Here is an 11,717-nt window from a genome sequence, read left to right on the forward strand (position 1 = left end):
CCACCAACGCCGTGCCAGAGTACCTGGCCTACCACCACCCTGCTGGGCCTGACCATGCGACGAGACTGTTACACGTCTATTGACTCATTAAACCGCAAGACGCCGTTATGCTTCACCAACCCATCAACCCCCTTCGGAAGGCGTGGGAACGGATCGGCCAGGGGGTGTGGCTGAACGGGTGCCTCAGCTGATTTGTCCACCACCAAGGCCAGCCCCTGAGACTTGATCGCGTCCACAAGCGCCGGCACCATGTCCTGTGAAGATAGGTTAGCGTCAACACCTCGAGCCATGGGGTAGGAGCGACGAATGGAGGAAGATTAGGTATGACTTACCAAGAGCCGCGAGGAGCAGATCAGGCCCATGAAGTTGTTACCTTGCGCGATCCGGACAACCTCCTTGATGCTCGACGTCCGACGCCCGCTGCTCTGGATCACATGAGGGCCGGGCATCTCAGGTCCCTCGCGACCAAGGTCGTTGCAGAGGAACACGGGGAAGTTGGGCTGCTTCCAGTTGAGGGTCGTGCAGAGAGTCGGGTTGTAGGAGCTAAAGACAACGGAGCGGACGACCTCGGATGCGCGGGACTGGACCCGTTGAGATCGGGCATGGTCGAAGACGACCCCCAGAACAGCGTCGACAAAATTATTGACGTCAACAGATGGGCCCAAGTCGAAACTCTTCTCTTCTTCCTCTGACGGAAATATGATTTGGAGGTTGACATGCATGGTCGCTGGCAGGATTGCCAAGGCTTCTTGGAGTGAGATTCCTGCGGTAGCCAGAATGCGATGAATGTCTACAATGTTGTCCTGGGACAGTGATGAGACAGCCGAGAGATGTGCACGACTCGAACTCTGCGCCGCCACTGTGGTGAACTGCTGGAAAGATAGGCGGGACACGGGTATGTCAACGCCGCCGCAGCTGACGTGCCATCTCGGCCAGAGGACCGGTATCCCATCGTTCGTGGATTGAACGAAAAGCTGCACAAAGTCTCCCGACAAACTCGACCCTGTCACAAACATGGTCTGATGCGACTCGAGTTGGCTTGTGGCCTTCCAGTACGTTTCGAAGTCGGTGATTTCCAGGGGGGTCCCTTGGAATGGCTTGATGACTTGCGTATTGAAACTGATCTGTCCAATGGCCCTCAGGCGGGGGTCGAAAAGGGGAAGGCAACAGCGGCCAGAGCTGCGGAGTGACGCCCATAGGGTACTTGGAAGTGCCACCGTCTTGGCGATGACCTTGGCACCGTAGGCGGGGAACACATCGAAATCGAGAGAGAAAGTATCCAGATCCTCAACCTGGAACGAGACCAGCCGTGTGTCCTCCTGGAAGGGAAGTATGATGTTTTTCGGTATGAGATCAGAGACCTTGGACGAGATGGTAAGGCGCGCGGCGGGATACTTGCTGTCGTGGAAAAACACTAGGGGTTGGTCCCTGTGCACTTCGAAGCTGATCTGAACAACAGTCTTGGTATCCAAGAAATTGTGGCCGTATCTGCGGAGTGGTATGATCGGTGGCGGTAATTCCAGAACTGGGATAGCATCTGGGTCAAGAGACATTGGAATAGGTCCATTTCCACTTCCCATAGGTGTCAACTGGGGAGCCCCCGTTGCTCCTAGTCCCATGGGGCTTGAAGACTTGATCTTCTGATATGGCGAGAGGAGCTTCATGCAAGCCAGGTGGCCTTCCCAGGCAGCATAATACATGGCCGGCAAGTCCTTCTCGTCAAGTATGTTGGGATTCGCCCCAATGTTGAGGAGCTCCTGAAGACATGGCACGTTCCCCTCACTCGCCGCGTGAACAAGTGGTGTCCAGCCATACAGCTTGTCGATCTGGTCGAGGTCCGCGCCAAATTGCTTCAACAAAAGCAGCAGCTGCGGTGTCTGTCCAGATCGAGCAACAAGATGTTGCGGGTATAAACCCTCTGCATCAGGCATAATCTTGGCACCGTTCTGCAAAAGAAGCTGCACTATGGCAACCGATCCGTGTTCACAAGCCAGATTCAGGGGTACGTGATCAGTATCTGACTTTGGATCTAACCGCGAAGTGGCTACCAGTAGTCGCTCTACGCAAGCCAGGTGTCCATGAATGATTGCATGGATCAAAGGTGTGAAGTTGTCGTGATCGATCAGGTCAACGGTCGAGGAATCGGCTGGGGTGGAAAGTTAGCACAATACAAAGATTTGAAAACTAAAGAAAGTATACCTTCAATTAAGGCGTTGAGCATGTCAAGACGCCCATGCATGCTCGCATAGTGAAGCGGTACTCGACCATAGACGTCGGTTCTGCTTACCGCTACTCCTCCAGACAGGCCAACGTTGAGGACAAAGGAGTTTCCGTAAATGGTGGATTGGTGCAGGCAGTTCCGCTCGTTGATGTCGTCTTCGGACTGTACGTCGACAAGTCCAGTGGCCAGTAGGACTTCAAGAGAGGCCTGGGGTGCCTCATGTATTGCAGCCAGGAATGTCCGAGTCACTCTTTCCATCAACGATGTCTCCATGGCAGCTGTGGAATTGGACGCGTTCCGCATTCTCGTAAGAAGGTCTTGCAGCGATTCAAGGTTGCCAGAGATGGCAGTGTCGAGGAGTAAGGAGTCGGCATCGCCCTCGTCTGTTCCAAGCAAGTGTTGACTGCTCACCGTGTGCTCAGGACGAACCTCGAAACTGACATTATCACCCTCGGCCCAAGCTCCTAGTTCTTGTAAACTAGTTGTTGCTTGATCCGATAGTTCGCTGATGACGGGGGCGTTGAAGAATGGCTGAACCTCAACCGCTCGTGACAGATAGAGCTCTTTTGTCTTAGACTTTGAGGTCTTGTCCCATTTCTTCAGAATTTTGGAGAAGGCAGTGCCGTTGATTTCAACAAATTGCTGCAGCTTGTTGAGGTCATTCGCGAATTGCTGGAAGCCCTCTTGAAGAGTGGTGAATTTGGCAGATCTCCTTGATACACCCTGGCGAGATTGAAGTACCTTCTTCTTGTCTAGCAAGGTCTTGAGCCGGATTTTGAGCTATGGAATGATCAGATTGTGCCCAGATTCGCGCCAAGTCGAATGGCTTACCTCTGCTTCCTTCTGTAGGTAGAATGCATTGACTTTCTCGAGCTCTCTTTCCTGGGCCGTGTCAGAAATTCTGGAGATCAAGCTCGTTGGAACAGCACTTGGGTGATCTTACTAGCTGAAAGAAGAACTTTGCTCTGTTCGCTTGCAACGCAGCTTGCGAATCTATAGGAGTGGTAGGATGAAAAGGATCGGTTTGCGCGCTGAGCACCGGGGTGGCAGAGAGCCTCTTGATGAGCTACAGACAAAATATAAGTATCAAGTAGATTCTTCGTCGAACTAGCAAGTCGAAGGAGGTGAAGAGCATGGTCCCGCAAATGAATTTGCTTTTTGATCAAGTTTTGGTTGATCATATGCGGGGATGGCCAGGGAGTTTGAGGCGAGCTGGAGGGCAACATACCTTCTTCAGAGCCTTGTAGTTTACGAAGCTGGCGGCATACTCTGGTACCTCAAGCTGGCGCTTCTGGATCTGCTTGCCGAACTTCCTAGAGGAGTGTGAGATAGGCTTCCAAAGGGTGGGAGAGCCCACAGTCGCCGACGATTAGAAGGCGCGTGAGGTGCTGTCTGAGATTTACTTACATGATGCAGCGTGGGTGCTAGCAGCGAGCCTGTGAAGGCTGCTTGCTTGTGCACAAAGTGCTTGAGATTGGCAGCAGAGGGTATTTCAACGAATGGCAATGCCGGCAACCGCCCTATGCAATTGGACGAAGCCGCTTGTGGGTATCAAGTCTGGATCTCAACGCCTGTACACTAATGCCGAAGAAGGTCCCTGTAATGCCTCGACTGATCTTAGCGGGAGGTCCTGTGGATGCTAACAAAGATCACTATATTGAAAAGACAGTGAGATGGAAGACGAAAGCACGTGGTGCTTGCAGTGGCCGGGGAGCGCCAGGGAGCGAGTGACGGCAATGATGGGCGAAGCGGGATGCTAAAACGAGTATCCCAGTGAGATTGTTTGGTGTCATGTGCCTCGGCGCATCCGCGTATCGGTACAGCCACATAATGAAGACGACGGATGACTGGGTTTGGCCGGTACACTGGTACTCAATAGCCAAGGTGTCATCCGAATGAACGGGATCGGGGGTGTGACTGATCGGGTTTGCAGGACAGAGGCGGTTACCTTTCTATCCTTCTATAAGGCACCGGCGAGCCTCTCAAACCCTCAATGACGCAAGGCTTAGACAAAGTTGAAATTCTCTACAGCAGAGAAGAGCGTAGCAGCGATCGACAACCTAGGTATTCTAGGTTAGATGAGATCATGTAGAAGGGCCTAGGCAAGGCAGAGACGTGCACACAGAGGCAACAGGCCGAGCAATATGGGGGTCAGGAGTGAAGGCACTGGATACATTGATGCTGCCGGCTGCAGTTTACTCGCCGCATCATAATGCTCAGCATGGCTACGGCCATCCGGTGCAACCTCATGCTGCAGTGACAGGCTAGCGACCCTCGTGAAATCTTGCTGGCTGACACTGCAAGCGGGGCGGTTACATGCCGCAGCGGTCCTGCGGTGCGTTCCCGGGGGTGGTCATGGGCAGGAATGGAGATATAGAAGGGGTTGGGTGACTTGGGTGTTTGGTACCTTACAGGATTAGAAGGGGGTCTATAACGTCTTGTGTATGGTCCGTGGTTCTGCAATCGGGTCGTTGGCCGAGGACCAGGGCCGACGTGACGTCTTCTGCGGGAGTATGCTCAGGGCAGCACTTGGTGGATGGTGCAATGAAGATCTGATAGGAAGGGCCGTGGGCTCTGCTAGAAAAGCAGCAAGTCGCTTGCTTGCTTGCTTGCACACCGAGCTGAAGAGGCTGCAAGAAAGTTTCATCAGCGAGCGCCTGCATGCGATCTCGAGAACGACCTCGAAAAGGCACCCGACCCGCGGCCTTCCAGCTAGTTAGCTAGCTAGTGGGGTTTGGATTTTGAGGAGGGGTCAAAGGACGCCAAACGGAGGTAGTTAAGTCGGCGCAACGGCGGGCGACACATGCAACTACGTTTTGGCCTTTCTGCGTTGCTCTTTGCTCGCGGATGTTGATGGGCTGCATGCACCTTGAACTCAACCCTCCTATGCAACGCCCTGCGCCAATTTTTCCGCGGCCTTGATGATGAACCCTGGGCTAGAAGCATATCAGAATCACCAACTTCACCATTGGTGCGCCCGGCATTCATTCAACTTCGCCAGAAGAGGGGTCGTACCTACGCATCCCGTCTTGTGTCGTTCGTGGGCCTCGCAGTCGATGCAGTCACTGCCAAGTACCCGCAGGAGACATGCGTGGTGATTGACCAATCAGCAGAGGAGAACTGACCTCGTGGTCGGATTACACCTCTTCAGCAAGGCTGAAAAGAAGAAACCCCTTGGACCACTTTGGACGTTAACAGCGCCGTTCCCCACCAAGACCAGCCTAGCCCCATGGATTCGCGGGACCCTTCTTTGGGGCTCCGCTCAGCCAGTTCTCACCTCATGGCTCCAGCTGCGCGGAGGGCACGTGGCTAACTACTGCATATAAGAATTACGTGTCCCAGGAAAAGGCAGTGTCAAGGAAAACTGTTTCACAGAGTATCATAATTCACTATTGTGTAACAGAACTGACATGGTTCATTCACTCCTTTGAATATCCACTCGAGCACCTCTTGCTGATAAATGGAATGTGAAGAGATAAGCTTGAAAGGCCTTACAGCCGCTTATTTCTTCATGACTCCAATTCAAGTCCGCCATAGGTGAACATGGCGACTGAGAGGAAGGCGACCGCACCGTGAGACTTGGCCACTATTGTGATATCTGACGCATTGAGTGGATCTTTGGCATCAGATTCTTACAGCCCATAAATACGACAGCACTTGCTATAGGACTCAAGGGCTTGTATTGAGATGTGCAAGTTTGCGAGAAGGAGATGGTTATCATAGATGCCGAGGAGTTGAGGCTTCACGAACCTCGCCTTTGGCTTCTCTATGATCAAAGTTCTGTCAGAAGCCACTATTCGCTACACGAGTATTTGACAATTGTCTGGGGTCCTATTGAGCACCCATAAATACCAATACTTCTTGGACACTAGTAAGAGATATAGTCAAGGCTCTTGAGACCTCGCGAGACGCAACCCATCAGCTTCGTGTTGCCAAATTCAAATTGAAGGTAGCCTGTTTTCTACGGAGAGTAATGTGTACTACAACCTAGTTCCTCGGGGTATCTGCTGCCATCCGTGGCTCCTCCTGATGCAAGCAACACTTCCAGGAGCCTACTTAGTTGTATCGCCCTTCTTCGAGTCGTCCATGAGGCTATCGGCCATGGCATCGGCAGTGGCTTTCTTGAGTCTCTCGCTATCATCGTCCGGCTTGGTCTCCTTGGAACCCTTGTCCTTGGATTCCTTCTCATCCTCGCTGTCCCCAAGGCTGAAAGGATCGTGCTCGGCAATGGGGTTGGGGTCGACGGCAGACATCGGCTGCCACTTGCTGGCCTTGCCACCAGCGGGAGGGGTGGCGGTGTTGTCCTTGGGAGGCAGCTTGGGTGATACGTTGTAAGGGTCATCAATATCATCATGACCTTCCTTGAACGCAACTTTACGACCATCGGGCCGAGGTGATGCAGACTTGGGTGGTGGCCTGTAGACGTTGGGATTGCCCGAGCCTAGCAAACCCATGTCAGCTAGTACATGATGGCTGCAGCAAGGAATTGCACTTACTACCGTCTGGGTTCAGCCTGATGCCGGCGAAATCGTCGCTCAGCACCTGAGGATCCGCGTCGTAGCGCTCGTAGTCCGTACTTCTACGGCTGCCTTCACCACTACGTCGGGGGGCTACCGGCTGAGTACGGCGGCTTGGCTGAGATTCGTCTTCTTCCGAATCGTACTCGCCATCAATACGCTTCTTCAGGGTGGTGAACCAGCTGTTGACCTTGGTCTGCGTTTCCATGAACCCCTTGCGCAGGTTCTCGCGGATTATAGGTAGATCATCGTCAATGAAGCTGTGCTCCCGGTCGTACATCTCGTCGGGCCGGAGACCAGTAGCTTGGCGGCGAGGTTGCTGGCCACGGCTTTGGCCGTGAGCCCTGGCCTCGTAGGCACCTGCATTGTCAAACTGCTCAGCGAGCTGCCTCGCGTACAGTTCATCGGCCTCGACCTGTGACATGGGAGCCCGCCCAGTCGGGCGCGGGGGCTGCGGAGGCGGCGCAGATTCGCGTGGCTCGAACTGAACAGCATCGGGATCGCTCATGCTCAGAAGCGCATTGAAGGCTGGGTCGACGCGACCGCCGCTGGCGACAAGAACAGCCCTGATGACTCCGTCCTCAATGTCTGGGAAGGCCTCCTTCAGGATCTGCTGGTTCTTCTGGGATTCGGTGGAGGGGCGAGGGGGTTTGGGAGGGGCGGCCTCATCGCCAGTTGAAGGTGTCGTCGTTGTCGCGGCAGCCGGTGTCGCAGACGTGGTAGTAGAAGTCTGGTGGGTTCCATCGTCACCTAGGACGCCAGTTTCCTGGACATCGTCGTCGTCCATCTCGAATGGTCTGGCAGTGGTAGGGGACTCTGGGCCAGAGCTTGTCGGGGTTTGCTTGGTCTATGGAGATGCAAACGATCAGTTGGGCTGCACTAGGCTGAAGGGACCGAGAAGCCTAGCCCTGGGATAGGGAGCAAATCACGCGTGTATGCTGGAGATGAAAGGCGCATGAAATGGGGTGTGCCGTGAAACTTACGGTATCGGTTGGGGCCGCCATGCCGGCAACAGGTTGGCGGGCGCTTCTGGGCGATAGAGGCAGAGGATTCCGGTGCAGGAGGGCTCGGAACCGCAATAGCAAAGCGGAGACGGCTGGCTGAGCGTGTGGCTAGCGACAGAGAACAAGAGGCGGTTAAGATTGCGAGACGGGAGGCAGCTATTCCAGACCTCCTGACTTGATGGGATCGAGGGGCAGCCTAATAATAAGCACTCTCCGGAATGGCAGGGTTGAGGGTCGAGGGTCAAGGTCGCCTCGGCGTCGTCACTCCACATGGCGCCGTGACGCAGCTCGTGCCACACCGCCACAGTTCATAACTGACACAAACGGACGCATCACCCAGCCAGGCCAGCCAAGCCAAATCAGCCACAGTCCATCCTCCCTCCACCTTAAAGTTCGGGATAACTCTGCAAACCCAGGAACAACAGCCAGCCGCTGGGGGGTTTCTGGTCTGTGTCGCAGGTAATGCATAGAGCTATACAGGCATTGAGACAAGTGCAATTCATAGAAGAGTGACTTCGATACTCGGATAGATTCGCGGATCCAGCTGCGGAATCATCCAGCTGCCATCGCTCACACATCACTCACTCTGACTATGAACCTGCCTATTCAGCACTGCGGCTGTGTTGGACCAACGATTCTCCTTCCATGAGCTGAGCCCGGCCACCCAATGCTATGAACCCGGAGCGAATGGGCCATCTCGTACCACGAAATTGCCTCCAACGTTGCATTCATCAGGATGGCCGACTTTGATTTAAGCGCCAGCTTTATACCGGCATTGCATAAGCCTTCAGCACTGCTTCCCATAGCCAAGCACCGAGAAAGCCTATTATATCTCATCGAGACAAACCAGGTGACGATCATCGTTGGCCAGACCGGCTCGGGGAAAACAACCCAGATTCCTCAGTTTCTTCACCAGGCCGGATGGTGTGAGGACGGTAAAGTGGTTGCAGTCACGCAAGTACGTTCTCCAGTCTTCAGGAGTCACCGTATGTCCTTGGGGTGGGAGCTAACATGGGAATTAGCCACGCCGTGTAGCTGCCACTACCGTTGCAATCAGGGTAGCCGAGGAGGTCGGATGCGAGGTGGGAAAGGAAGTCGGCTTCTCCATTCGTTTCGAAGATGTGACGTCGGCGGCTACCAGGATCAAATTTCTAACCGACGGTCTTCTCATAAGGGAAGCACTTGTCGACCCATTGCTGTCGCGCTACTCGGTCATCATGGTTGATGAGGCCCACGAGAGGTCCATAAGCACAGACATCCTCCTCGGACTGCTGAAGAAGATCCTGAAGCGGCGCCCAGAGTTACGCGTCGTCATAAGCAGCGCAACCCTCCAGGCAGAAGAATTCCTCAACTTCTTCTCCACACACTCGGATGAGCCAAAGTCGGCCCAGAACGAAGGTGGCAATGCGGGCGCCATTATCAGCTTGGAGGGCCGGACGTACCCAATTGACATTCTTTACCTCGAATCTCCCTCCGAGGACTACGTGGAAAAGGCCGTCTCCACGGTCTTCGAGATCCACACAAAAGAGGCGGGCGGTGATATCCTGCTATTCTTGACCGGCCGTGAGGAGATCGACAATGCTGTCGAGGCCATTTCCGAACGAGCTGCTGACCTGCGTCCTGGGGCCCAGTCCATATTGGTACTGCCACTGTACGCAGGACTCTCTACCGAACAACAGATGTACGTCTTCGACGAACCGCCTGAAAACACGAGAAAAGTCATTGTATCTACCAACATAGCCGAGGCGTCGGTCACTATCGATGGCATTGTCTACGTGATCGACTCTGGTTTTGTGAAGCTTCGGGCTTTCGATCCGAAAACGGGCATAGAAACTTTGACAGCTACGCCTGTATCTAAAGCAGCAGCATCACAACGTGCTGGCCGCGCTGGCCGAACGAAGCCTGGAAAATGTTTCCGCCTCTACACCGAGCAGAACTTTCAAGCACTCCCTGATGCAAATATTCCTGAAATTCAGCGGACGAATCTAGCGCCATTTGTGCTGCAACTCAAGGCTTTAGGCATCGATAATGTTGTGCGGTTCGATTACTTGACAGCACCGCCCGCTGAACTGCTGATCAAGGCTACAGAACTGCTTTACTCTCTTGGGGCCCTTGACGAGTATGCAAAACTCACTCGCCCGTTGGGGATGAGGATGGCCGAGCTTGCGGTTGAGCCCATGATGGCAAAGACGCTGCTGACTGCTCAATCCTTTGGTTGTCTTAGTGAGATGCTCACGATAGCTGCCATGACCAGCCTTGGTGGCTCCGTATGGATACAGAGAGACGGGGAGAAGAAGCAGATGGAGTCTGCACGGCGTCGATTCGCAGCCGAGGAGGGGGATCACCTTACGCTGCTGAATGCGTACCAGGCCTTCGTCAGCAAGGGTAAAAAGGAGTCCCGGTTCTGCCACGAGAATCATCTGAATTTCAAGGCCATGACCCGTGCCGTCAGCATTCGGGGGCAGCTGAAGCGGTATCTCGAACGCTTCGGTATTGCAGCAGACGAATCATTGAAGGGCCCACCAACAGGCACGAGTGAGCAGATCCGGAGGTGTCTCACGACTGGCTATTTCGCCCACGCAGCCAAAATGCAGCCGGACGGCAGCTTTCGCAACGTGGAAGGCGGCACGGTACTCCATGCGCACCCGAGCTCCTTGATGTTCAATCGCAAAGCCGATTGGGTCGTCTTCCACGAGGTCATGGAGACCGGCTCCAAGACTTTCATTCGCGACATCACCAAGATCGAGAAAGCATGGCTTCTGGAATATGCATCGGGCTTCTACCAGCTCAAATCCTGAGAATTAGGCCGTCACACTGGCATACAGACCACCTAGTGGTCGCGTTGAGAATCGAAACGTGGGCGAATACATATAAGCAAGCTTGCATTCCAACCACGCATTCTGGATGACGAGAGTTGCACGTGCTACTTATGCATGTCATACGAGATTATGGTCGCGTTGCCTCCTACTGAGGTAAAGGCAGCCGGTCACGCGAGCTCTGTTGGCCGTAGCGGGCTCCATCTGCAGTTAGCCGGGGCAGGTTGCCATGTGTACGTGAAGCCTCACTGCCCAGTGCCTTATAAATTCAACGAGATTGCTATTATATTATCTATGGCCGAGAGGCGCTGAGCAAATAAATTGATCTGGTCCAACCTTTACTGCTATCGACCATCGGCTTTAAAATAAGAAACAGTAGCTCGACTTGGCTGCATCCATGGATCCTCTGCATGCGGAGAAGGCCCGAGACAACCAATTGCTTAAAAAAGCATGTGGGCGCAGCAGCGCCTTGACGGAGAACAGGTACCTACCGCACACACACTTTGCAGTCTCATTTCGATTAATTAAGCGGGTGCGTGGCCATGTTGGGTGACATAATGGCTGCTTTGTGCACCAGATGGCACGGCGGTCCAGGTCGACCGCCTGCTAAAGAGCTGAGAAAGATTGCGGCCGGCCCATAGCACAGGATTCCAGGGCCAGAGTAACTTATTGCAGGTGTCGCCAATTTCGTTTTCCGCACCTTGCCCGGCGGCATAGTCAGGAGCTCTGTACTCGCTGCTGGGCTGAGTGAAGCCTGAGGTGCTGCTGACAGTAGAGTTGCTGTGGGCATTGGATAGATGACAGACTAGTTCCTGGCATTGTTGACATGGAATGTCGCAGGGAGTGCCATATCTCCCTCATCGCCTTATCTCTAGGACCGATCGCTGGCTCAAGCCTCATCCGAAAGGTCAAGACGCCGTTGATCAGGCTTGACTCGCGTCCCGCAGCCAACAAGCTCGGAGTTCCTTGGACAGCTACCGGCTCTGCCCCTGATGGATGATTGGGGAAGGGGGGTGAGGATCGCTTATTCTCATCTCGGGGAGATTCAGGACAAAGTACCGTCCCGCTCAATGTGGGAGCAGAGTGACCTGTTCGTCTGAAGAGAGCAGGCCCCGTCTGATCGCTGCAGCGCTGCCGAGCCCCGGCCGCGAAGGGAAAC

The 11,717-nt window shown here is 54.2% G+C and overlaps 3 protein-coding genes across 3 annotated transcripts; 1 reads left to right on the forward strand and 2 right to left on the reverse strand.

Moving 5' to 3' along the window:
* Positions 1–68: 68 nt before the first annotated feature.
* On the reverse strand, positions 69–4,884 carry JN550_005975 (uncharacterized protein; the record flags this gene model as incomplete). Its single annotated transcript, XM_049317663.1, has 8 exons — positions 69–254; positions 333–2,146; positions 2,200–3,001; positions 3,053–3,103; positions 3,165–3,287; positions 3,450–3,534; positions 4,345–4,518; positions 4,634–4,884. 8 exons carry the CDS (start codon positions 4,882–4,884, stop codon positions 69–71), a joined length of 3,486 nt encoding a protein of 1,161 aa, XP_049172218.1.
* Positions 4,885–6,273: 1,389 nt separating this feature from the next.
* Positions 6,274–8,014, reverse strand: JN550_005976 (uncharacterized protein; the record flags this gene model as incomplete). The annotated part of the gene is made up of 4 exons (XM_049317664.1): positions 6,274–6,662; positions 6,718–7,585; positions 7,722–7,850; positions 7,910–8,014. The coding sequence occupies 4 exons, from the start codon at positions 8,012–8,014 to the stop codon at positions 6,274–6,276; spliced, it is 1,491 nt and encodes a 496-aa protein (XP_049172219.1).
* A 464-nt stretch (positions 8,015–8,478) lies between these two features.
* Positions 8,479–10,540, forward strand: JN550_005977 (uncharacterized protein; the record flags this gene model as incomplete). Its single annotated transcript, XM_049317665.1, has 2 exons — positions 8,479–8,700; positions 8,765–10,540. 2 exons carry the CDS (start codon positions 8,479–8,481, stop codon positions 10,538–10,540), a joined length of 1,998 nt encoding a protein of 665 aa, XP_049172220.1.
* Between the last annotated feature and the right edge of the window lie 1,177 nt (positions 10,541–11,717).

The sequence above is a fragment of the Neoarthrinium moseri genome (genome assembly GCF_022829205.1).
Source record: "Neoarthrinium moseri strain CBS 164.80 chromosome Unknown scaffold19_Wmoseri_CBS_16480, whole genome shotgun sequence".
In the NCBI taxonomy this organism is placed as follows: Eukaryota; Fungi; Ascomycota; class Sordariomycetes; order Amphisphaeriales; family Apiosporaceae; genus Neoarthrinium; species Neoarthrinium moseri.